The sequence below is a fragment of the Gallus gallus genome, chromosome 24 (genome assembly GCF_016699485.2).
Source record: "Gallus gallus isolate bGalGal1 chromosome 24, bGalGal1.mat.broiler.GRCg7b, whole genome shotgun sequence".
Taxonomy (NCBI): Eukaryota; Metazoa; Chordata; class Aves; order Galliformes; family Phasianidae; genus Gallus; species Gallus gallus.
Genome location: NC_052555.1, coordinates 3923258 through 3949250, shown reverse-complemented (window position 1 = coordinate 3949250; position 25993 = coordinate 3923258). Strand labels below are relative to the sequence as shown.

General features: G+C 49.1%; 1 protein-coding gene and 1 long non-coding RNA gene across 13 annotated transcripts in view; one reads left to right on the top strand and one right to left on the bottom strand.

The window, feature by feature from the left end:
* The window catches only part of LOC112530262, a 135918-nt gene extending 112388 nt beyond the window's left edge, over positions 1 to 23530 (top strand). The window contains exons 2-3 of the long non-coding RNA XR_003071760.3: positions 15488 to 15540; positions 20591 to 23530. This is a non-coding gene — a long non-coding RNA (uncharacterized LOC112530262). The remainder of the gene's footprint in view (positions 1 to 15487; positions 15541 to 20590) is intronic.
* Positions 625 to 24616, bottom strand: TRIM29 (tripartite motif containing 29). 12 transcript variants are annotated; one of them, XM_015298188.4, is made up of 10 exons: positions 24548 to 24616; positions 23434 to 24467; positions 16736 to 16831; positions 14885 to 15118; positions 14356 to 14554; positions 10876 to 10959; positions 7792 to 7857; positions 6561 to 6662; positions 5544 to 5620; positions 625 to 2796 (listed from the first exon to the last, which is right to left on the bottom strand). In XM_015298188.4, the coding sequence occupies exons 2-10, from the start codon at positions 24292 to 24294 to the stop codon at positions 2734 to 2736; spliced, it is 1782 nt and encodes a 593-aa protein (XP_015153674.1). In that variant the 5' UTR covers positions 24295 to 24467; positions 24548 to 24616; the 3' UTR covers positions 625 to 2733. The 12 variants fall into 12 exon arrangements, with proteins under 12 accessions (XP_015153674.1, XP_015153673.1, XP_015153675.1 ...); XM_015298187.4 differs by having other exon boundaries at positions 23434 to 24616; XM_015298189.4 differs by having other exon boundaries at positions 7798 to 7857; positions 23434 to 24616.
* Positions 24617 to 25993: the final 1377 nt, after the last annotated feature.

Below are 25993 nucleotides of genomic sequence, written 5' to 3'. Positions count from 1 at the left end.
ACTGGCTTCAAGTGAGGCAGTAGTGCCCTCACTGCCCAGGGATGGCAGGGATGGTCTGGGGGAAGCAGGCGGTACTCAGTACCTGGAGGGGAATTTTCCAGGCATCCACTGAAAGCTCTGTAGTCTTGGGGGTAAATGAACAAACCTTGCCTTGATTCTGCAGCTTTAGCCGCCCATGAGGGATTTTCCTCTTGCTCGTAAATGAGAAAAGGCAAGAAATTGGAGAGGTCAGGGGGTCTCCTTGCAGAAAACAAGTTGGTGTGGTGGGCACCTTGAGGCAGCCATGCTGGGCAGACCTGCATGTCCCTATAGACATCACACCACCAGAGAGATAATGGAGGTAATGGGCTCAAGTTGCACCAGGGGAGGTTCAGGTTGGATATTAGGAAATGTTTCTTCTCCAAAAGGGTGGTGCTGCACTGCACAGCTGCCCAGGAAGGTGGGGGGGATCCCTATCCCTAAAGGTATTCCAGAGCCATGGGGATGCAGCACTGAGGGATGTGGGCTGAGTTGGGGTTGGACCTGATGATCATAGAGGTCTTTTCCAACTGTCCTGACTATGATTTTGAAGAAGTCTCAACTCGTTGCTACAAGCATACAAACACCAAAGACAGACACTTTGTCTTCAGGGGTTTTTGTCAGACATGGAGCTTTCTCCTTTATTTCTGCAGTATGTGTTGCACACGTGGAGGGCCCGGTTTACATCAGCGTAGTCTTGTCCTGTTTGAGGAGGTGGAATTCCTCTTGCTTTGCTCATCAAGACAAACACGACACAAAGAGTTCATGCAGAACACACCTCAGCAGGAGGTCCAGCGGGGGCAGGAGCTGTGCCCCCCTCCCCTGCATCCCTGCAAGCAGGGCTGGGGGTGAAGCAAGGATGGGGGGGGGAGGACCCACCTGGAGGGGGTGGGGGGCAGCTTTGTTTGTGTTGATGGATTTTATCGTGTGTGTGTGTGTGTGTGAGATCTGAACGAGGCCCTGGAAGTGAGGAGGGGAAGGGGAGGAAAGGATTGGGGCTGGGATTGGAGTGGGGGCAGCGGAGGGAGGGGATGCTCAGCTCCCCCCAGCCTGCTATGTTCTCAGGACCATAGGGACCCATGGGCACGTGGCATCTGAGCTGTTGCCACAGCAGAGTTTTTTTAGGGCAAGCAAGAAGGGAAGGTGCTTTTACATCCAAGATTTGGAGTGTGTGTGTGTGGGGGGGGGGGGAATCATGCCCATGTTTTGGAAAATAGAAAGGAGGAGGTGGAAGCTTCCACTGGAACGGGAGTGACCCAAAGTGATAACCAGGTGCCTGCTCAGGGTGGAAAAGGTCAATGAGTTTTTTTTTGGGGGGGAGGGGGTGGGTTGGGGGCTTCTGTTATCCTTTCTCTTGCACATACTCAAAGTCCCACAGTGTATTTCCTAGCGACTCTACCCTCTATCCCAGTTTCTCCTTCCTCCTGTCCTTCCTCACCACGCTTCCTCCTTTCCCTCTGGTCATTTAAAAACAAAACAAAACAAAAAGTAAAAAAAAAATAATCAGAAAGAAACAATGTAAGTGTAACGTGGGTGCCATTCAAGTATTCTGGAGCAGCCAGCTTTCAGCCTCAGTTTCGTCTGAGGGATGGGATTAAGAAGCAGCAAGCATCATTGCTCAGGGATTAGCAAATCAGTGGATTTCAGGGAGAGATGGGTGAGAGCCGTCCCAGCCAGGTGCTGCAAGCTTTTGGGGTAGGAAAGACAGGGAGAAGCTGTTCCAGAGACGTTTGGGCAGAGCAGACCGTGCAAAGCAGCCGTCAGCTCTTGTTTCTCTGCTCTGCAGCTGGAGGGCTCTGGCCCTGCAATGGGCCACCAATGGGTGGGCTGGTGAGGATCTGACCCCTCTGCTTCATCCCAGGGGAAGGGAAATAATGTCAGGGAGATCACAGCAAGGCTAGCGAGTGCTGGCTGGGTGCTGATATGATTCATCTATCCCAGGGACAAATTAAAAGCACTACCCTGAGCAAACAACGATGGCACTATTGCTGGAAAAATGCCCGGACCACAATATATAAACCAATTTTGTTTTAGGGGAATTTACAAAAGGAAAAAAAAAAAAAAAAAAAACAACCCACAAAACACGCAGTACCTGTAGCATCTAATCAATCTTCCATTAGTAGGATGGATTTTCTATCTATTTTTTAATTTGAAAAGGTGGCTGGAGGGGTTCTTTAATGCCATACAGAGCCTCTCTGCCCTTCGCCAGCAGTGGCCTCGGGCTGCAGTAGGGCTGCTCCATAGGTCCCGTTGCTGGTTTTTGCTGCCCTGTGGGAGCAGAGCTGAGCAGAGGAAGGGTCTCAAGGAGGAGAGCCCACCTGCTTGGGATTTTCCAGCAGGATTTAGCTATGGTCACTTGGAGAGCAGGGCAACCAGTGCAGCAGAGCAAGGGAAAGGGTGGGTGCTAGCCAAGCATGCATGCTTCCTGGAGAAGCAGAGCAGCAGCTCTGCAGAGCAAAGGGAAGGGTGATGGCAGAGGGGGAGTAAGGAGGTGACAGCAGAGGATGGAGTTACGTTGTTAAGGCCTGCAGAGCTTTCAAGTGGACTTGGAAAAAATCCGTGTTTCCTCTAGAAAAGGCGATTCCCTTCTGCACCTTCCCTCTCCCTGGCAGAGATTAGAGCAGCAAGGTTAATATAGTAGCAGGTACATCCATGAAAATCCGCAGCTGAGTCTTCACTCCAAGTGCTGCCAGCTCTTCCCTACATCTTCAGGATTCAAGGTGCCTCGTTGGAAGTGGCTCCATTGCCTTTGTTGACGTAAAAGGGGCGGTAATGTGACTGCAATGGAGAATTTGGGGCATTAAGTTTGACCTTCCGTCTTTTTCTGGCCACTTATACTTCACCCTCCTCGGCAGCCCAACCATTTGTGATTTAACACACTCCTATCTTAACACCTTCAGTTCTGCAGGGCAGCACCACCTCCTTTCTCTGCCGGAGCCATCAAATGCAAATGGTGATGCTGTTTGATTTGCACGCATGCTTTGCATGGACATCATGCCTAAGCCAAATGAGGCTGTGCATGATATAAGCTCTCAGACTGTGACTCATGGTTTGATGAGAGGTTTCTGGGAGAAGAGGAATGTCACCTCTATTTTTATGCTTCTGTCAGTGTCTTTTAATTGCTCGCTAACCTGAGAACTCATGGGAGCTTTCACACTTAAAGCCACGCACAGTTATGTGAGCAATGGGCTATGCTGCACAGTGCTTGTCTGGAGAACCAAAATTCTTGTGCATGGAAATTCTCCCACGATGGAGTATTGCTTATTTGCACCTCCACGTGTTGCAGGGCCCCATGTAAAAGTCTGGGTAAGCAGAAGCATAAGTGGAAGAGACATAAGGGCAGAGCCTAGGGGAGCTGCCACGTTCCTCTGTCTCCAGCCCTATTACCACAGCCTCCAGTTGCACCTCTTCTCCTCATGACCCACCCCAGCAATTTCATGCTTATCTACACCATCACAAACAAGCAACTCGTGGCAAAGGTGCGTTGTGCAGCCTACTGTTGGCTGGGGGTGACTGCAGAACACAAAAGCCCATTTATTGACTGACTGAAAGGTGAAACCCTTAGCCTGCATCCACCAATACTGAGGCAATCAATCAGTTCTTCCTCACCTTTGCTGCCCCCTGCACTGCAGAGCTTTAAACTTGAGGGTTAACCCCTATTGCTCCTCTTACAAGCATCTCCTACACACGGTGGCTTGGATACTGCCATTGAGGAGCACCAAGGTGACACGAGAACATGCTTACACCAGGGAAGTGGTTGACAAGGCAATCAGGGCCAGCCTGGATTTGCAACATCTGGTCTGCCTTAGGTTTGATCTGCTGCCCAGATCTTGCTTGGGAACATGGGAGGCTGGGAACATGGCACGGCAAGTCAACCCATCTTGCCGCTCAGTGCCAGCTCCCAGAGCCTCCTGCTCAGTGCTGTGTCTTGCTGAGATTCTTTTCACTTTATGGCTTCCAATTCCAAAATAATTAGGAGATGGAAGAGGGCTCCTTCATTTTAGAGAGGTCCCTCTAGGTTGAAAAGACTTTCCTCCTTGAAACAGTGGAGTTCTTTGTGAGCATTTGTATTTACGGACCTTTTAGGATGTGTATTACTTAAATACATATTTAAGACTACTTTAAAAGCCAGATTATTGGGCCAATAGACCATAAAAGCTCACGCAGAGCTACTGCAGCCCGGAGTGTATATTTCTATGTTGGGACTTCTTAATGCTTGTATTTATCAACTCGATTGTTAGATTCAGGGATATCTGGTGAATATAGGCCATAAAAACAGAATAGCCAGCACCAGCGTATGCATGAAGGAGACAAAAAGAGCGGTGGCTTTGGGTGGGAGAAGTCACCAGGCCTTCTCAGCAGGGATGAAGGGAAGTGGGTGTTGGGTCAGCATCAAAAACCATTGGCTGGAGTGTCCACATGGGCACACTCATGATGAAGTCAGGGATCTTTCAGAAAGGCAGTGACCAAACACAAGACAAGAGAAGATATTGCATCTCACTGCTGCTCCTAGATGTGTTTTTGCTGTCACACGTTCAGATACTCAAGGCTGGATTTTCTGAAGGTGCTACAGCCTAACATGGGATGTCCCTTGCACTGCTGTTCATCTCCTGGAGGGGCCTTTAAAATGGAGCGGACGTAGAGCTGCAGTCCTTGGGCAGCTCCTTTCTCTCTGCTGTGTATTCCTTCTGTTTGCATCCTTCAGTCTGGGAATGCTCTTGACTCCTGGCCTCCTCCTCCTTACAAGCATTATTTCCAGAGAGCAGTAAATAATGTCTCACCAATGCACAATGAGAATTCAACGAGGGCAAAAACCTGACGTCCTTAACTCAGCTTGTGCAAGATCTTAATGCATCGTGGTGCAGAGAGATGCTAAGACAAAGTGGATAAACACAGTGCTTCTGTGGTTAACTCTTTGTTAACCTTGCACGTGAGAACTACAGCACTACGGTTCCTCTGGCCCTCGCCGTGTGCTGTTGCCTGTGTTGTGGCAGTGGTGCTAACTGAGCCATTTACAGCTGTTGTAGTGATTTATCATCATTGTCTGACCCCTCGTCTTTGATATTGCGCCTGCTCACTGTAGGATGTAATTAGTATAGTGCTTCTATACGGTTCTCTGTTGGAGTTATTTACACAATCTGTGTTTTCTTGTTGTCAAAGTCTATTAAGAGTGTATGATATCCATGCAGGAAGAAAACGTTCTACAGATTCCAGCGTGTCTTCCGCAATGTTTGTATGGCTTTTTAGAAGCCTGGATCAAATTCTAGACCAGGGCAAAATCCTTTCAAAATGTCACTTTGAAATATTGATTACCCCTACATCCCAGCCCTGTGGTGGCAGGGGAGGTCAGCCTGCATCCCTCTCTGGATGCAGCTAACCATAGAAAAAAACAATAGGAGCTGCTGACCTGAACCTTTCACTTGCCCATTTCCAAAGGACCAAAGCCCTATTCTCTGGAGTCCCAGGTCCCCCGAGAACAGATATTTCCTTTGCTGAAGCTTTCACCCCCAGGGTTCGTTTCTTACCAATACAGATTGCTTGGAGGATTTCCATGTCTGTGGCGTCACTTTTGCAGACTGATGTCTCACTATTGAGGGATAAGCTGTGACAACATAAAAGAGCCTGTTATAGGTGAGCCCCTGGCACCATCCCCGTCTCTCCTTGCAAGCACCAGGATGAGCAGCAGGACTGGAAGTGCCACGTAATTAGTATTGCTCTGCTTAACATTGAAATGCAGCCAGTTCTGGGGTGGGACACGGCAGCCATCGGACAGACACCTATCCCACCACCCTGTTGGTTAGGAGAAGGGAGTGCAGGAGGTCTGCCTAATTAAAATGTCTGGGGAATGCAGGGAGGCAGAATGCGATCAGTCCAATTAAATTTAGGCCGAGTCCTGAACTAAGCATTCCGACTCTTGCAAAGAACACTATAGGCTATTTAATTAGTGCAAAGAGCCGAGGCCTGGGTTTCATGTCAGAAATTAATGACAGCACCCCTGGCAATGCGATAAGCCCTAACCTCCTTCTACTGCACCAGCTCAGTTCTGATTCAGAAATAATAGCAGCCCTGCTGAATCACCACCGGTTTCAGAGCTGCCAGGCAATGGGCTTTCCCCACCATCTCCCACCTGCAAATTAATCCAACCTGACTGCGCTCGGCAGGTGCTGGTGCCCTTGGGTTCAACCTTGGGTGCCCTTGAACTGGTTGGTGGTGAAAAGGGGATGACGAGGCAACGAGTGGGGAAGGCCGGTTCAGATGAAAGAGACCTGGCAGCTAAGTGCATCGCTTTATTAAAGGTTGTGCTCGGTGGCTATTACTCTTTTAGGATAATGGCTGTTTTGATATAGTGATAAAGCTAGAGGGGTAAAAGGAAATGTCGTCTCCTGCGGTCTCCGAGCACCTAAAAGCATCTCAAATTCTCATCTTCGGGTGTGGGGCTGCTCCAGGCCTCCTGGCGGGAGCAAGAACAGGATGAAATATCTTATTGCCTAAAAAAAAGGGGCAGAAGGGAGGGAGGAGGGCAACACCTAAGTGCCCAGTACCGGTCTTAGTGAAGAGGCTCCCATCAGACTGTTTGCTGAAGTCACCGGGCGGATTCTGTCCCACCGAGGAGAACTGAAAAGGCAGCTTAGTGCCATTGCCTACTGGAAGATAGAAGAGGTTGAGTTACTCCGGGGGGCTGCGTGCGGTAAGGGGGGGAACCCAAGCATTTCAACACACACCCTGAGAAGCTGCCTCCAAATGGCTTAGGGAAAATGGGGACCAGTGGCTGCGTCCCTTTCCCCTAAGTGAGAGCAGCCAGTGGTGGGGTCCCGGTGCACAGTGTGTGAGTGTGGAGGTCTCAGTGAGGGAAGAAAGGTTCTGGTAAGACCCAGTGTGTAGGTGTGACCGAAGAGCAGCTTCCCTGCAGGTAAATGGTATCTCCAGACACTGGGATAAGGAGGCAAAACGACACGGCAACCAAAGCTCCTTTGCCTCAGAGCTGTTGAAGCCTTACTCAAAGCCCAGTGAAATTAAAGCAAGGCTTCCCCTCCTGGCTGCCAAAATGGTTGTGTGAGAGGAGTGATGAGATGGAGCCAGCCCTGCCTGCAGCACAGGCAGTGGGTGAAGCTGCCCAGGGCTACCCAGGCAGGAGGCTGCAGTGCTTGGGCAAAGGGAAGGCCCTCTGAGCAGGAACAGGCAGAGGGAGCAGGGATAGGTGGGAGAAAGGAAGGCTTTGTTGCTGCTGGTTCTCCCCATGCCACCACAAAGTCCCCTCCCCATCACGCTGGGTGCTGTACAGGCAGTGAACGCTGGGCAGGCCACGATGCTGAGAACTAAAGTGGTAAGGAAAAAGGTGTATAGGAGAGGGAGGAGAGCAGCCTCGTGCTTCTGGGTCTGGGCTGGGGGGAACTGAGCCAGATCCTGGCCCTGCCCCAGCCCCTGCAGCTCGCCTTGGACAAGTTGGTGGAGGCAGTTGGTTTGTTATCTCAGGGTCTTTGGAAGTCGGTTGGATGTCTCAGGGTCTTTACAAACTGGTACCTGTCTGTTTTCCATCTTCTTCTCACTGGCTGAGCAGTGAGGACCAGGGATGCCCTTCCCTCCTATACACACAGCCCTAGAGCAGCGCCAGCTCGCGTTTGGGTGTATGCAGCCAGTGCTGATAACCCAGATAAGAGCTGGTTCTGTGAGACAGGGACAGGACAGCCGAGAGGGGAAGCAGGACAGGTCAGTTAGACGGCTGGAAAGCTGTGGCACGGGTGTTAGATCCTTTCAAACTGAAGGCAGATTTACCCGTACCAAGTGTTTCCTCAGTCGCTTGGAAGGAGGAAAATTCCCATGACCGTGGATTGAAACTGGCTGTAAAACAAGAGCATCCAGTTCAGCAATGGGCTCCTGGCGGGCTGGATCTGAGGGCTGTGCGTGGCACTGCTCTACAGAACAGTCCCCACCATTCTGGAGGCAACCCCAGACCAGCAATGTGGTGCGGGGAGGGAAGTCTGATCTTTTTGCTCTGTGTCCCGAGGGGGGGGAGGAGGGGGGGGGTGGTGGGACATCACTTAGTGAACAAAACTCATTGCCACACAGCCGCCTTCAGCTGCATTCAGCTGCCAGCTGCAGTTTGCCTGCTCAACGTGGCTGTTTTGCAAAGAGACCTGCAGGCAGAGACTTGCATTTAGGGCACAAGAGACACGAGCAGAGGAACGTCTCTTGCTCCGCCACCTGGGCAGGCTTTTGCTAGGACTTCACGCTGCGATGCAGCCTTGTGCTGTCGTAACCCGTGCGAGCCGCGGCTCCCTCCGAAGAACACAAAGCGGTGAATGCTTTGAGCTGTTTTGCTGCCATCCTGTGGTCTGCTTTTCTATTCCAGCACTGCTTCTATTGCAGCACCTGCCGCTCCCTTCCTCTGATCCAAAGACCTGCAAAGGCGCAAGGTGATCTTTCCAACTTTCTTCTGGCTTTGGCCGAACTCTTTGCAACGTCAGGAGTTAAAAAAAATAAAAAGCCCGGTGGAAGAGGACAGGAAGGAGTGCTGAGCAGCAGAACGCTTTGTTCCCCCATCTTTTAGGCAGCATTTGAAGCCTTTTATGTCTCCCCTCTGCCTCGTTATGTCACCCCTGCAGATGGATGCTCTGCGGTACTGTCTTTAAGGGAAAAGAGCACTGGAAGGATCCTTCAGTGCAAGCAGGGCTTAAAATCAGGGGTCAGCTCGAGTCCAAGCAGTTTTTTAGTATGAGCACAGAGCACCACATGGGTAACATCCCTCATTGAAGCAAGCAGACTTGCTGCTGTGACCTAAGGCAGAATTTGCAGTGACCCAACCTAGCGAGAAATAGGGTGTGTTGCAAAACTGTCACGAGATATTTAAGGGTTCTCTGCACGTTATGCAACACAAAGGGTGCAGGGCGTCCTCTTTTATTGTATTTTTCTTCCATTTTCTGGAATTCCTTAGAAAAGATGCAATCGGAAGCAGTGCTGGACTTCCATATGACACATTGCAAGAGCACAGAAAGCTCTGGAGAGCTAAATGATTGTGGCTATGGTGCATTATTCATCAGATAATCCTTTGCTAGCCAGCGTGCAAGCTTAAGTGGGTCATGTCTCCTGTTTTGCCTACTGACTCATTCTGTTCCCAAAGTCCCCATCGGTGTGGTTGCAGCAGCTGGTTCCCTTCTATCACTGTTCCCATAAGGGATCTTGTGCCCTCTCTCTGGTGGAGAATGCAGTGCTGCTCAGTCCCCATTTCAGCAGGGCCTTTCAGCTGCCGCATGTTTAGTTCTTTGGTTGAAGTAACACAGAATGAGCAGCTTTGGGAAGCAACACGTGTGGGCTCTCAGGACAGTGTAGGTGTGCAGGTGAACCAAATGATCCCGCAGTGTTTGTATATTCAAAAGCCTGTTGCAGAAAGCAATGGGACACGGCGCGCTGACTGCATCCAGCAAGCATCCTCTCTGGCTCCAGTAAACAGCACTAAATCACGGCCTCTAAATCCAGCAGCTGATTTCTCCTTTGCCATGGTGGGTTCTTCAGGAGGTCAGGATGCAGAACAGCATACCCTAGCCCTCCACTCCCTTCAAATTCATTTTGAGCCATTTCTACCTGAACCCAAAGCCCTGCATTTTGGGTGGCCTCAGCCTGCATAATGGAGAACTCATTTTCAGCCATCCCTTCAGGTTGAAAGTGGCGGTGGTGCAGGATGCAAGGCTCAAACTGGTCTCTCCCAGCACCAGCACAACTGGGGCAGAACAGCAGCTGCAACCCTGTGGGCAGTTTTTGCAGACAGCCTCCCTCTGAACTGAACCCTCCACTTGCAAAATGCCCTCAAGCTTGGCTGTCCCCAAACTCAGAGGGCCAGCAGGGTGCAGTCCTGCTAAAGGCTGATGCCTGAGTGGGATCTGCACCCAGCAGCATCCCGGTGCCTATGTGGGTTGGTAACAGAGGAAAAGGGCAAAGGGGACGTTCAGACAAAGGGCTCAGTGTTGGGAGTTGGGCTGTCCCCACGCAGCCCTACAGACAGAGCAGCAATATGGCACACATGTGCCTTCAGGGCAGCACCGTGGCTAATTGCAGGCATGGCCCTGTGCCTCACCACCATCTGCCTCAGCAAAGCAGCAGCTGCAAACAGCTGGCAAAGCCAGCCAGGGATCTGCTCCCTAAGGAACAGAGGGAATTTGGTTAGCTATTCTGCCCTGTTCTTTCTGTGTTGCTGTCTCTACAGGCACTGCTCTGCCCAGGGCTCTGTCACTCTGCACTTCTCACTCTGGTGGTCCTGATTTAGAAATAGGCAGCTGCCATTTTACAACTGAATGCGTTGAAAACAGTCATTCACTCATCCCATAGCGTTCGTGTAGCAATGGGGACATAGGCAGATCATCAGGGCTCTTGTTGTCAGAGTAAGAGCTCAGAAAAGAACCCCAATCTGCTTTTTTAGGACACATTCCTCACTTCTTGCATCCTTTCCCTGCAGGGAAAAAACACGTTTTCTGGTGAAAGTAAAATCTTAAAGCAAGTGAAGCCTGGTGTAGCTTTCACATTTGATAGCACAGAGGGGTAAGCTTCTGGTGGAGGATAACGCTTACTTCAACCTGATAAGGCGTGCTAAAACTCCCCTAGTGTCACAAACACCCCTCTTGAAAGAGCTCAGTTGCTCCAGTTCTCCTCCATGGAGCCAAGAACTTTTGTTGCCTTGTTTGGGATGGAAAGGCAAAAACTTCTCCAATCTTTGTAGGACGGAGAGAAGACCCAGCGTAAACAAATGCAGGGGGAAAGACCTTGGATAACACTGAAGTACGTGTGGGAAAGCAGATCTGAGGACAAATCGTGAATGAAGTTCCTTTCCTGTGCTGTGTTTGGAAGAAAGCTGTTGGGCTGCCTTACCTTTGGGAGACAGGAACATGGAAAATCTCTTCAAGTTGTCGGGCTGGTTCCACTCGTAGTTGTTCATCATGTACCGGTGGTCACCTGGGGGAGCAAACAGGCATCAGTGGGGTCCCACGGAAGGAACAGAGTCATTTAATCATAGAATGGTTGGGTTGGAAGGGACCTTGAAGACCATCGAGCTCCAACCTCCGCGCCATGGGCAAGTTTCCACCCACCAGATCAGGCTGCCCAGGGCCTCATCCAACCTGGCCAAAGACAAAGGGAAGGGGACAATAGGTTGGAGCTGCTGCCTTGAGCATGGGGAGGGAGGTGGTTGTGCCCAATGAAAGCAAGTGGGGCTTTTGGGTTGCGAGGCCGAGCAGTGCTGAGATTCAGCCTGAGATAGCAGAGGTTTAGCACAGCTGAAACACAAATAGGTGAGGAACAGCTGCCCAGCAGAGCTGTGTTATCTCCTGAGTGTCCACGGGGAGACTCTGGGGTTGAGGCATTTTCTCGCCAAAGCGCTGCTGTGTGGCTAAAAATGGATCCTACTTCAAAAGCAATGGTTTGGGTTTGGCTGCTGTTGTGTTTAACCTGCACACAGAGCTGGCGCACGACCAGCGGGTCTGGTCCTGCAGCTATTGCAAAGCCCAGAGAAATGAGAGAGCTGGGAAGGCTCCATGGTTGCAAACAGCTCTAGCATCCCCGGCTTTTGGTTCAAGCTTCATTCAGAGTGAGACAACCCTTCCCTTTGGCACAGCCTGGTTCTGTTTTCAGGGAATGATCCATGGGAAATGGTGCCCTATCCGCTCAGAGGATTATATACATATATATTAAGGCCTCAATTCTTCTCTAAACCTGTGGTTCTCTGGAAGGATGGAAGTTTGGTTCCCATATTGTGGTAGTTCCACTGTTTGATTCTTAAGTTACTGAACAAACTTTTGTGCCATTTCTCTGATTTATTTTTGTGTTATTCAGAATCCCTGGGCGCTCTCTGATTGTTTTCCTCCTTGCCACACTACTAAGTAGGTACCTGTTATGACAACTAAAAGAAAGTGGATTCCCTTTGGAGTCTGCTATTAAGCAAACTTCATTCCATTAATATAATATTTCTTCATGGGAAGTTTCTTACGCTGGAAGATCAAGCTGGTTGCAAATGAATTTGTTGCAGTGACTCAGGGGGAGTGTGAGTTAATTAAATCCATTAAGTAATTGTGGAGTTATTTCCTTGCAGTCACTCGATGCAGAGTGCTGTCCTCTTTCAAGTGTAACTGCAGTTTGAGGAATGGAGAGCTCTGAAGTTTCTGAGATTCACCTTAAATAACATTTCCCAGCTGAGTGGATGCCACTGCTCTCCTCATTAGGCAGGCTGCAAGCTGTGTCCATTACATCCCCATACAGTTCCCGAAAGTGCCCAGATTTCTGGCAGTGGTGGAGTGTTGCCCTGCTCAGAAATACTTTGGCACTCGAATCCCGTGGATTTTGAGTACTTTTGAGGGTTCTGACATCAGTAGCACGGAGGGGGACCTAATTGAAAGTGATCAGCTGATAAGGAGGAAGGCAGCCTTTATGTAGAGCTGCTATAACAGAACGTTTGCGTATTGGTGGGTTGTGCAAGTGGCCAAGCAAAATGTATTGGCTTCAGAATTGGCAAAAGAAACTCCTGTTGGTTATTATAACTCTGGAGGTCACTTCCTTAACTGCAACCTACTGTTATGCTACTCATCTAACCTTCACAGTGCTGTGAGCAGCTGGCAGCCAGAACCCCTTTGGCTCTGTGCCGTCTGTGGATTGGAAATCCTACAGAAGTCCAAGTGAACACAAGTGTACAAAAATGGTTTTTGAATCTGAGCTGTCTTCCATCTACCTGACTTGCGTTACAGCCAGATTTCCCAGCAGACCTTAGCACATGAGGTGCTGCACTGATGGGTCGATGGTTGGACTATACGGTCTTAATGGTCTTTTCCAACCTTAGCGATTCTATGATTCAGTAGTAAATATTGGAAGGCAAGTAATATTCGGTTTCCAGTCCTGCTTGAAGGTATGGGGGAGCTTAAATAAAATCTAGCTCTATCCTCAGCACTTTGAACGTGGTTCCTGACTTTTCTGAGAGGTTGGTGCTCTGAACCATCTCGTCCATCACATTCATATCCAATGCAGAATGGTGGTGCTGGATGGACACCAATGAACTGTTTGCCATGCAGGCTCCTTGGGGCCAAGACCTGCTCTTTCTCTTCCTAACAAAGGAAGGCAGCATGCTGTCACTTGATGAATACAGTGATTCTCATTACACATCCAAATGTATTCTGGTCCCATGTCGCCTTCATTCTTACTGCTCTAAATTGTGAATGTCAGGCTGATACACAAACGTCAGCCTCTCCAGTAACATGTCCCATGTTGGGCTGACTTGTGTGCTTCTATTTGCTTTTTTTCTGGTTGTTTCCTCCCCTCCTGTTTTACCATCTCACCTTGTAACATGCATCTGTCTTTTCTGGAAGTTGGAGAGATTTACATGAGTGCTGTCCAGAAAAAGATGCTGTGTTAATATGAACGTCTGATAGTACTGTGAATCTGAATGAAATAGCAGAGTTCTCACAGATGTACGTTGCAGTGATCTTCTGTTGTATGAAATGGGCTTGAAGTCTATTCCTACATCTTTTTGAGCCACCTCTTCTGGACAGCAGGCTGCAATTTACCCTCAGGTTACCTATCCGGCTTCTCAACCTTTATTGCTCTGCTATGTGACGTCCCACAGTTGGTCATAAATTAGACCTTCCTCGCAGCCTGGCAAGATAAGGATTTACTCCCATCCCTACTATTCTTAGTGCAAGAGGTCATTTAATGGGATTAAGTACCATGCCCAAGGTCACAAAGGCTGTTTGTGGGACAGCTTGGAAGTGAAACATGGTTATGGTGTGCAATCTCACAAACGAGCTTTATGCAACACAAGTCCTCTGCAGAACTGATGGGAAGAGACTGAAAGAAAGTGGGTTCAAAGCCTTAGGAGATTCCTTGCATTGCTGTGGCATTGACCATGCCCTCCCTATTTACATAAGAAAGATTGCTCATCCTTAATCACTGCAGGTGCTCTGCACTTCCCTGAGACAGGAGCTGAGGAAGCACAGCTCTGCTTGGTGGGACCTGCAGAGGCAGGGTCAGGGGGCGATGCCTCTTCAAGGATTAGTTTGACCCAAACACCAAAGCAAAGACCTTTTTTTACCCAGAAAACCTGTTATTAGATTTTCAGTGACAGGTGCTTTCGGGATATTTCATGTTCCAGGCTGAAAGCAGCTGTTGTAAAATGGCATGTCACAGCAGCACTACGTACTAACCGAGCTGGACAAATGAGGCTGATGGCAGGATATCTGAATTGCCGTGCTGGGGTGGCCACATTCCTACTTCTGCCAGTATTTCCCTTATAATCCTGCCTCCTCTGTTACCCAGCGAGCTGCTGAGCCGGGCTCTGCCCATGGATGGGGCATCTCTGGGTTACTTTACCATTCTCCATGTGGTTCCTCTCGATGAAGTTGCGGCCCAGGTCTGCCTTGCAGATCTTCTCCACGTGCCTCATGCAGACATTGAGGAGGTCATCACGGAGCAGCCCCATGGAGGGGCTCATGCTCTCCCCTTCGAGCAGCACGCTGTACGTCGGGAGGGAGGGAGGGGGGACGTAATTCCGCATCAAAGCCCCGAACTCCTGTCAAAGAGAGGAGAAGAGGGGTTACTGAGGAATGTAAGGAGAGATCCCGAGAAACTGTCTACGTCGGGCTCCAAATAACACAAAGAGGGAGGGAGAATAGTAAAGATGGATGGGAGGCAGTCAAATGCTTTGGCTGAGAGCTGTAGCCACCAAAAAAAGGGGGGGAAAAGAAAAGAAATACGAGGCTTTGGCGTGCTGAAGTTCATGCTTCATGGGAGCAGACACAGCTTGAAATGCCAGGGCACACTTACATGTGCATTGAACTGGAAAAGACTAGTGCTTCCTATGCTGTCTGAGAAAAGGAAAAGCAAATGAGGTCTTTCTGACCTGGAGGAAGAGCACGGAGTCACTGATCTGATGGATCTGCTCCCTGTTCTCCTTGTCCTCCCGCAGCAGCTTTGCCCTCTCTTCCAGCTCGTCCACAATCTCTTTCACGTTCTCCGATGCAATCTTTTCCCTCTGATCCAGGGCAGCCTTCACTTCATCCCTCTGCCTCTCCAGGTCCCGGATCAGCTCCTTGAAATGCTGGTCTACTGTTGCTTTCTCATTGGTGGTGTAGTTCTGTGGGGGCAAAGGGAGGAGAGGGAAGGCAGCAGAAAAGACACAAGAGAGGGTGAGAAACAACAGACGAACCCTCACATGGAGTCACTTGCTAATAAGGGATGTAGGTGGGGATGTGTCCAAGCACTTGATGGGACGGGAGGGAATGGCCTCAAGTTGCACCAGGGGAGGTTCAGATTGGATATTAGGACAAATTTATTGTCAGAAAGAGTGGTCGGGCACTGGCATAGGATGCCTAGAGAGGTGGTGGGGTCACTGCCCTGGAGGTGTTCAAGGAAGGGGTAGATGTAGTCCTGAAGGACATGGTTGAGTGGGCAATATTGGTGGTAGGTAGATGGTTGAATAGATGATCTCTGTGATCTTTTCCAGCCTTTGTGATTCTATGATTCTCAGCGTTGGGACTGTGACTACGGAGACTTTAGGTATGCAACCCCTAACACCAGAAAGCTATGCTAAGATAAGTAATATTAAGTCTTGCAATAAGTGTGTATATAGATAACGTATGGTGCATGCTGTCTTCCTCATTATAATAGTATCTCTTCAGTTCGTGAGCTGCACTCCTAAGTGATATTTAAAAACATTGTTTTTGACTTTCTAAATCGTAACTCTGGCTCCTCCAGAATTTAAGGACCAAATTCACTCCATTTCAGTAGGTGAGAGCTGCTGAAACACTTCCCATCAACCTCTCCACGTCCCTCTGAAATATTCCTCAATGACTATGGATGTGACTACATTCAGAGTTAAAATTTCTAGGTCACATTTCCAATAATAGTAATAGTAAGAGTAATAATAATAATAATAGAGGAGACAAAAAGCAGAACTGGCAAGCCAGTGTGAGTGTACCACATAAAAGGGAGAAGAGCGGCTTTGCTTATTAATATTATGCAAATTCTCTGGGGTGTCTTCAAATAGTGTTTTCACTGCTCTATTCAGTTAGGGTGTAAATTAAAGAAAAAAAAGCACCATTACTATATTCTAACCCTTGTGTGGTGAAAGGATTATAAAGGCAGACCTCTATCAGTATGGAAATGAGCTGTTCCATTGTAAACAAGACATACGTTGGTGTAGTTGCACCTGGTTGCCTTCGAATCATAGAATGGTTGGTCTGGGGGGACCTCAAAGATCATCTAGTTCCATCCCTCTGCCATGGGCAGGGTTGCCAACCACTAGGTCATGTTGCCCAGGATCCCATCCAGTTTGGCCTTAAGCACCTCCAGGGATGGAGGTGGGCAATCCAGAGCACTTCTGGAGTTGGTTTTCTAAGTGGACCAGCAGGAGAAAGGCAGCACATTTTTGTTTCCGAATGGGCCTGGCTGTTGGTGATGGCAGAACCATAGGAACCCAAAGCAGGGAGGTGTCCCGAGCCATTTCGTAACAGGGCTGTGCAGACTCCTCTTGTCTCCTGCAGGATGTGTTGCAAAATGACTTCAGTAGGAGTTGTTGTTGCCAAGATGTGGCGTGAACGAGTGTTGGAGAGTGATGAGGTAGAGGCTAGGAAAGGAACGGAGTGAGAGCTGGATATGCCAGGAAAATTGAGGGAAGAAAGAGTGATGTGAGAGCCTGGAAAAGAAAGAGACAAGCATAGGAGAGACGGAAAAGTCAGTATCCCCCACGCACCTTGATACGGTCCCTCTCCTTCTGCCACTTATCCACTTCATCCTCTACCTCGATGATCTTCAGCTGCAGTTGCTCCTTCTGCAGCGAGAGCTCAGCCTGCAGGAAGAGGGGATACCCATAAGCAATGGTGTGCCTGGAGGAGCGTTGTGCTTCCTCTGCTGCACTGGGCCCTGATCAGCAGCATCCGGGCAGTACAGACTGCTGGCACTGCTTGAGATGGAGACGATGTGCTGACAGGGGACAAGGTGCCAGTGCTGCTGGCTGGGGCAGGAGATTCAGCTTCCTCAGCAAAGACAGCAGCAGAAGCACCCACCTACCAGGCTACCGTCATGGTGCTGCTTTTAATCACATTAGAGTCATTAGCTGGAGGGGGACGAGGCCTGTTTCAAAATTCAGCTGTGTATGCAGCACGGGGCCCATCCCAGGGTGTGCCTCTGCAGCAATAACAGTTTTCATGTAATTATGGAATGACGTTTGACGAGTGTTGCAACAAAGAGGACGGTGCCTCCGGCAGGAATTCTGTTTAGACAGGATTGTGGATTAATTTGCTCTGAATTGAGAGCTTTCATGTTATGATGAAGCCGGGGAATGCTTGGAAAAAAAAAAAAAATACAGAAAGAAATAACACAAAAGGAAGAGGGGAGGAGGTGTAGCCAACCATGCTTGGCTTAGATCAGCACCTTCCCTGGGAGCCATTTGCATTTTGTTTTGCACTGGCTTCCTAGCAAAGTGCAGAGCAGACAGCTGCATGCAAGGTGGACTGGAAATGGAGCCCATGGAGGGCTGGGCACTGCTGGGGACATCCCTGGGCCATGCAGGACCCGGCTGCTGAGCACTGCCCCGTTAGCTCACCCGCTGCTCACCACCTCCCTGCCCCACAGATCATGACAAAGCCTTTGTTTACGTGTCTCAAGACCTTTCTGTGTTTCATGTGTGCGCAGGTTGGTCACAGCGCAGCTATAACTACAGGCCATCTGGCGTTCCCAGAGCTCTTGAGGAATGGCACAGTCAGCAGAAGTGCCCTGTGCTCCTCAGCTGTGCTACGACACAGTGCTGCCTCTGAAAACCCACTGTAGGTGTGGGATCCTTTGGTGAATGTGTATCACCCCAAAGGTCTCATGTTTAGGCCAACAGTAAGTGGTGGGGGAAGTGGGGGGTGGGGGAACCCAGCAGCTAACGTAGTAAGGTTGTGCTGCCACCAAGCCAGGATCATAACTTAATGTGCAAACCCAGCTCTTTTCTCCTGATCATTGTTGGCTTTGGGGGTGGGAGTTGAAAAGAGCAGCAAAAGAGCATCACAGCATGAAGAGCAAGGAGGCAACAAACTGTCAGCCAGCTCAGAGCAGGGAAATCTGCCCGTGGAGGCTCTTGTCCTGGTGCCAGTTGCTGCCGTGTCTGAACATCCTCTTGAGCCTGAATCAAGCACAGCTGCATCTGAGAGCCATTGACTCTTGCTGTTCCAATTTAGAAAACCTCTATTTATAGAAGGAAAACAATTCGATTGTTGTTTTATTGCCCTGTAAAAAAAAAAAAAGAAGAAGAAAGGGCAAACAAAAAAAAGGCAAATGTACTCAAAGGCATCTCCGGGCCAGAAGAGCAGCGTCCTTATACCATCACCGTAATTGTTCTTTGTTGAGTTAGAAGACCATTGGCCCTCTAAACAGCATCCATACACCCTGGCAGCCTACAGTAGCCAACTGAGAGCAGCCATTAGCCGAAGCTCATGTTCTATGAGGGAGCAGACATGGAAGGGTTTTGCAGTACAGGCTCCTAAGGGAGAAGTGTATATCAGGATGAGCCAATTTGCTCTTCTACTGATCGAGAAACTAAAGGTGTGAGCTTGGTCCTATAGTAGTAGTAGCATTCACATATTTGAGACAGTAACTTGGAGTAATGCATGTTTTTGCCCATTTCTATGCACGCTCCAGTAATCAATCTGAAGAAATTTGCAACATAATGCCAGATCTTTCCTTGAGCCACGAGCTGCACCCAAACGACTTTGGCTTTTTGCAAAAGAGGACCTCCAGAGCAGTGGGAAGTATTGTGCCCCTCTTCACCCCTAACTATCAGGGTGTTCTCATGACAAGAACGTGGAGCTCTCTTTTCAGAAGGGCGGATGTTTCACAGCCACAAGGCTTTGTAATGACAGCAAATTTGAAAGGAAAGGTTACAGGAGAGTTTTCCAGATGCTGGCTGGAAGATGGTGATAACAATATGATACTTCTATGGTGCTTTTTAATTAAGATGGGTCTCAAAGGAACTTAGAAAACTATTACTGGCTCAAAAGTGGTAGCTAGCTCTTAGCAGCCTGTTGGAGCTGTGAGATCCCTTCATGCAGAAAGGTAGTTTGGGTGCCGCTGGGATGGAACGTAACAACTGTTTAAGAGCAACCCCACGCTGCAATTTAGAGTAAGAATTACGATTCGCAAATGGAAATTACAGAGATCGTTCCAATAGCTGGAATGCAAATTCCACAGTCATCCAGGTTCAGTTTGGGTTAAAACTCCCCTAATGAGGGCAAAGGAAACACTGGTATGGATAGCAGCAAGGGGAATGTCTTCGTTGCATGGCAGCACAACCACGAGGACTGTTTGTACCAAAAAAAGGACATTAAAAAGAGATTACATAGGGCTGTACCCATGGTTGGAAGGGTCCCTACACTGCAGAAATGATGACAGTGGTGAAAAACGTGGGACACATTTGTTTAGAGCATTAGGTTTGACTATGAGGAATGCTGGCACCGAGAGTCTGAGCGGACAGAGGATCCCCTGTTACCACCTAAATTAATTAGGACAGTCGAGAGGCCTAAGCGAAAGTTCAGAGTGTACATCTAAACATCCACAAGTGAACCCAGCCCTTGTGCTAAAGGACCTGAAGATGTGAGATTATGACTCTTGCATCATGACACAACTCATTTTTGCAAGGCAGCAATACAAGCATCATCATGTCTTAATGCTCTGGGAACCCAGTCCCTGAATCAGGGAACACCCCTGTGTCACCAGCCTGGGAGAGCTATGGTAATTATCCGTCAGCAGCAACCAAATGCAATAATGAAGTGAGAGAAGAAGAGTTGAAACGAGTTATCCCAGCATAGGGTTTATGTTGGAGGTGGCACAGCTGAGAAATCAGCACGTTGTTGGTTTGAGATTGATTTCTGCTGGTTTTGCCATTGGTTTTTCAGTCTAAGCTTTTGCTCAGCAGAAGCAGGTGGCAATGGGCTGCAGTTACTGCAGGCTGCCAACATCCTGCAACTAATGCCACTGGTCAGTGCACGAGCTGAGACCATTCAAGGTCCTGTTGGAAGGAGATGGAGGGTTCCTTACCCATGAGGGTTCTGCCCTCCCTGTAGAGGCAGCACTGCAGAATGCAGACAAATGGGCAAAGCTGCTCTAAATCACAGCTTTCAACAGGTCTGCTTGTCTGCCTTCCAGCCAGAAGGAATGGTGTAGGGGTAGCTGTGCTGTTCCTGTGGAAGGAGCATCCATGTGTCTGCAGAGCAGCCACAACAAGTGCAGATAAGGCCCCAGGCTCCACCAGGCCCTCGCATCAGTGGGAAAAGCCAAAAACTCTCCTCTGGCACATCGATACGCTCTTTTTATGCTGTATGTTCAACCAGAGCACTACAGAGAGGCCCGGATGGAAGCCCCTCTGGATCCCCTCTCAGGATGGCTGACTTCAAAGCCTCTCCATCCTCTGTGAAGGCTCCGCTTTTAGAAGCAAGCAGAACACCCAGCTCCCGTTCCTGCACAGCTTTTCTCTGCCGACCCTTTAAACCTGCCGTGCGGTGGAAACTTTTCTCTAAAGCTAAAGAATGAAAGGACAAAAGAAAACCCAAAGCATTTTTTTTTTTGCCAGATCTGACCCGACGTGCTGAGCGCCGAGGCTGTGATGGATCGTAACGCTGAGTTATTTGCAGCTCAGTGGCTGGCAGGCATCTGTGAAGTCGTCTCATTCTGAGAATGGGCCTGTAAAACAGGTTTGGGATGAAGGATCCCCTTTCAAAATGAAGGGCTGTCTGAAAGGGAGGGGGTCTGGTGCTGCTGATGAATCAAGCTGACCAGAGGGGTTTATGTGAGCGTCCAGGCTGCAATTGGCAGCTCTCTCTTTTCAGTGGTGTGGTTATTACACGGCCTTACAGTCTTTTTAGTGGCTGTTTCTTGTGATGGTTCTGGTGGAGGTGTTACTTTTGCTTTAAGTCTGTAGCAGGAAATTCATGCAAAGTGGAGCTGGGGGAGGCATTAAGGGTTTTCTGGGTACAATAGGCAAATACCAATGGGTGGAAACTTAGAAAAAATACCTCCGTCTTCCACGGCAAGTTGTCTCTGTCTGACCCCTGTGCCAGCACAGCAGGAAGGGGATGGGGGGCTCCCAGCTTGGCTCTGTGACATGGCAGATGCTGGTGTGCTCTCCCTTTGCCTCACAGCAACCCCAAGCTTTCCACTGCTTCCCCAAATGCCCTAACCAGTAGGCGTCTGCATACTGGCTTGCTTGCATTCCTCTTAAGCTGCACTTTCTCTGTCTGCACAGTGCAGCAGTTACCTCATTCTGTGGAAGGCTCTTCAGCTGTCCCTCAGTTTCCCACCAGCACAATACAGCAGCTTTCCCCCCTACAGGCCCACAGAGGGGAGAAACTCATGGAAGGGGCTGTAGACTGCATCATTCTGCAGTATGGAAGGAACTGGAGCGTAATACACCTCACTGCATGACAGCTACCCTGCAGCTGCTGAGCGCAAAGTGATGCCATGGCAGCTGGGGTTGGGGTTGCCCCGGTGTGGGGTTTTTGCTCACTCTTTCCACATAGGCCAGCAGCAGCACCAGGCACACTTTGCCACTCCACCAATTTGTGGTCATGTTCCAGCTCAGTCGATTTGCAAGACTTGAAAAGAAGAGGTGATGCACACAAGGGACCCGGCAGCGCTCGTCCCTCCCTGTGGTTCTTGCTAAGGCTCCACCAATGCAGAATAGATCAGGGCTAGGAATAAACATTTGTAAGCAACAGCTACCCTGTTAATTGTTTTTGTCTGAGTGAATGCTCCCTCAAGTTACAACACGACCAAGATTCCTTGTCAGGAGAAACTTGCACATGTGTATGATTCATTGATAAAGCCCTAAATCCTCTGGGCTTAGCAGCAGCAGAATCAGCACAAGGCAAGCACAGACCTTACCAGAACAGCATCAACGCTCTGGGAGAGAAATCAAACACCATTTAAATCCTAGGTGAAGGTTCCTCCACCCAGATCTGCCTGCCTATGTACAAGCAAGGTGTTGTAGGCTCATCCAAACATGGGGAGAAGCTTTGGCCAGTTTTCATTCTTCAGGGGAGCTTTCTCAATGGAAATGGCTGAGAGGAATCGGACAACCTGGCGCAGCTTGATGAAGGTTAGGCTTACACTGTGTAATCTTTCAGAGCCAACATCAAAACACAAGACCAAGCAATCATGAAACAAACAGCAGATAGCAATCCCTGCAGGAATTTCTTTGAGAGACCGTCTGAGACGTGCAAGAAGCTTTGTCTGGTTCCAGCCAGGCTGCAAGGTGAAGATGGCATAGCAAGAGAATACCAACAACTGCAAGGAAAGACAGAGAAGCTCTAAAAAAGATGTTCCTCCAGCATTATGAGTTAAACCTTCTTAGCACTGTAAATTGTTCTTCTGAATTACGTGTAACTCAAGAATTTCCAACAGCGGGTACTTGTACGTGCCTGTTCGCCACATCAGAGCTCTTGGGCTGTGATTAAGGCTGGGATCCAGCAGGTCTGGGTGCCCTTCCAGCTCCTGCCATGGGCTGGCTGTGACTCTAGGCAAATGGTTTAATGTGACCGCTTTATGGGTCTCCTTTCTGTCATCTCTCCTGCCCTGTCTGGATAGACCAGAAGGTCTCCAGGCTGGGGTATGTCTTTACAGAACTGACTGTGGTGGGACCCTGACCTTCGCTGGAGCAAGTGGGATAATTGTGCATCCACCCAGAAAGCAAACAGAATGAGAATTCAGGCAAACAAAGGCGGAAGACTTTCATTAGAGAAGAGCACTGGTTCACACGCCAGTCCCATCTCTTTAGATGTCCCTCTTCTAAGACTGTTGTAGTAACACTTCAGGGAAAAATTAAACGTTCTGTGTTTGCACCAAGCTTTTTTTTTTCTTCATCTAAGCTTCAAAAGACTTTTCCCACAGGTGGGGTTCAACATCATTATCTCCGTAACAGAAAAGACAAACAAGAAGGCAGAAGCTCACTCCAGGGAGCTGACATCACAGTTTTCTGTTGTAACCACAACCTTGAGCAGCACTGATCTGTGTGCCCACGTTCAGGAGGTCCTTATCTCAGGCATGGCCCCACTTTGCAGCACTGTACAAACACGGTCACAGCTTGAAAACTGAGGATGTGGGGCTTTAGTTCAGCTCCTGCTGAAAGCCAGTGCTGTGATCAGGTTGGGTTCTGCACCCAACAAAACAGTCTGCTGCACAACACCATGGATGTGCTTCTATACCAGGCTGTCTGTAGACAGTCCCAGTGCAGCAGAGCCTTGGCAACGTCAGTCCTCCACTAAACCCTTCCCAACCACCTCCCTTGCATCCCAGGATTACATTGCAGCCATGATTTTAGGAGAGACAGTAGGAGAGAGAGAAAAAGCTCTGGAGCGACATTGAGTTCAATTGGAAAGATGATTGGGAAAAAAAGCAATGAGAGAAGCCTTATATTACCTCTTTCCCTGCTTTCTCGATCTCCACCGTCACCGTGCTGTGGTTCTTATGCTCCTGGAACATGCAGAGGTAGCAGATGCACATCTGGTCTGTCTGACAGAACAGCTCCATGGTCTTCCCATGCACGGGGCATTTTCTTGCTTCGAAGTCCCTGATGGGGTCGAGGAGCTGATGGTCCCGGAAAGCTGCTCCCTCCAGGTGAGGCTTGAGGTGCAGCTCGCAGAAGGAAGCCTGGCACACCAAACAGGACTTGACGGCCTTTTGCTTGTTATCGATGCAGGAATCGCACAGCACATCCTCCAGCTTCACCCTGGGCCGTGAGCCAGCTGCTCTGTCAGGCACCTTGTTGAAGGTGGGTCTTCTCAGGTCTCCCGTCTCCACCAGAGGCAGGGATGGTTTCTTCATGTCTCCTATCTGCCCGCTGGAGAACAAGGGCTTCCTCCCTTCCCCTTCGTTGGGCAAGAAGCTCTTTTTGGAATCCAAGGAGAAGAGGGACTTCCTGAGGTCGCCCTTGTCTGCAAAGGAGAGTGGGGTTCTCCTCATGTCTCCTATCTGTCCGCTGGCAAATGGCATCTTCTTGGAGTCTGCCGAGTCCATGCTGAAGTAGGTCGATCTCTTCTCATCGGACGACTCCACAAACTGAATGATGGGCCTCTTCCAGTCACTCCCAGAGAAGAGGGAGCTCTTGATTTGTCCGGTCTCCAGGGAGGTACCGCCAGTGCCCTTTATTGGCTCTTTCTCGCCTCCGCCAGGATTCGTCGTCTTCTTCACTTCTTCATCCTTTTTGGGGGCGGACGGACTCTTCACATCCTCTGGCTTCCCAGCAGTGCCATTTGTCCTTGCTGCGCTCCCCGTTTCCATCGTCTAACCAGGGCGGGTTGGCTTCTTGGCTCCTCGGCTCTGTCCTGTCCCCCCGTGCTGTCCCCCGACCCCTGGAAGCAGCTGTGGCTGTGCGCCTGCCTGCTGGGCCGTCCCAGTGAGGAATGACGGGGGAATGCAGGGAAGCTGCTGCCCAAGTGACGCACCTGGAGCTCCTGCAAGGAGGAGGAGATGAGCTCTGGATAATGCTAGGTAGAGGCAGGGAGAAAGAAGGAAGGAAAGGAACAGACGTTACCAGGGATCAGAAGCCACAGCTGTGCAGTTAATTATACAAGGCGGTCCACACCCAGGAACATTCTTGTCTAACCAGGTTTGGGAGGAAGGGTTGTTTATATACATAGAAATGCTCAGGAAAAAAAAATCATTTTCATTAAGATGCAGTAACCAGTTCGACCGCTTGTTTCAAAAATAATTTTGCTGGTTGTTGCCAGGAGCTGAGGTTACCTCCTTGCTGAGATGGGCAGGGTCAGAGAGACCACGGGATGCCAAGGATGGGTTTGTTAACTGGGTCATACACATGAACAGAAATAATTATGGTCGTCATTAAAATGAACGCCTAGAATAAAGCATTCTTCAACTGGGTTCCCCCGAGGGCTTGCTGTATTCAGTAGAACAGGGAGGGAAAACATGGGGATAATACTGGGTTTAAAAGACCCCTATTATCTTTATTTTGATGCTGATGTTGGGTTTGTGCGAGATCCATCTATCTACACTTGGAAATAACCAATGCACACATTAGAAGAACACAGCTGACCCAAAATAAATGTCAGCCAGAGCTGTGTTTTCCTGCAGGCCGTGCAAACCCTACTTATGTGACAAATGGAAGAGCCCCCACCGCCCATTTCATTGCATGTTCTCAGTGAAACACAGGTTCAGGTGTTCCTTCTGCAGCTGCTGCCATAAACATGCACTGAACTGAGAGACGTATCTGAAGGATATTTTGCAGATAGATGGCCAAAGTCGTTCTTGCAAGAAGAAAGAACTGCAGAAGAGTTTTAAAAATGCGCGTTTCTCTCTCCTTTAGCCATATTCCTGGAAAATGATCAGCTTTTTTATCCAAAAGGAATACATTTAAGTGTCATATCAAGCAACTTCGGTAGTTTTCCTTCCTCTCTTCCCTGGCTTTCCCTTCATTTTCCATTTCCATTCATTTCCATTCCTGACTGGCAATGAGAGGGCACAGCAGAAGGGAGAAACAGCAAAATTATTTCAAAGCTCATGAAATGCTCCTTTCATTAAGGGAAAGGAAAGAAAAAAAAAGAGAGAGAAGTCCACACCCCATAATGGTTTTTATTCAGCCAACTGGAATGACAGATTTCAGAAGAAAAAGGCCTTTTATCAGCGCTGCCGAATTCCATCAAGTTCAAAAGAAGGAGGTGGACCCTGCACTCATTTTGTATCAATGTAACATAGGTTATACTCTGAACTTCAGTGAGATTGCTCTGAGATTAACATGCAGGCTTTAAATTAACCCAGCCCGGTATTTGATTTGTGCTTAATTTCATTTTTGCAGGGTAGAATGGTGTCACCAGTTGAGAATGCCATTATTTTCTTGGCTGTAATCATTTCTCATTGGGAATCCGTAGCAAAACCACTACTGGAAGGGCTCTAAGCAGCAGAGGAAGAATCCAGGTCTGTGTTTTGCAGCTCTCTTTTAGGTGTGGAGGAAATGGAGGTGCAG

Bases quoted from the DNA above. Each gene is read 5' to 3' on its own strand.
- TRIM29 (XM_015298187.4), bottom strand. From the start codon at position 24,294: ATGGAAACGGGGAGCGCAGCAAGGACAAATGGCACTGCTGGGAAGCCA. The intron at 10,960-14,355 runs GTAAAGTAACCC...TTGCTCCCCCAG, and splicing joins GAGGAACCACATGGAGAATG to GTGACCACCGGTACATGATG. The intron at 7,858-10,875 runs GTAAGGCAGCCC...CTTGTTTTACAG, and splicing joins CATGTTCCTGTCTCCCAAAG to CCAGTTTCAATCCACGGTCA.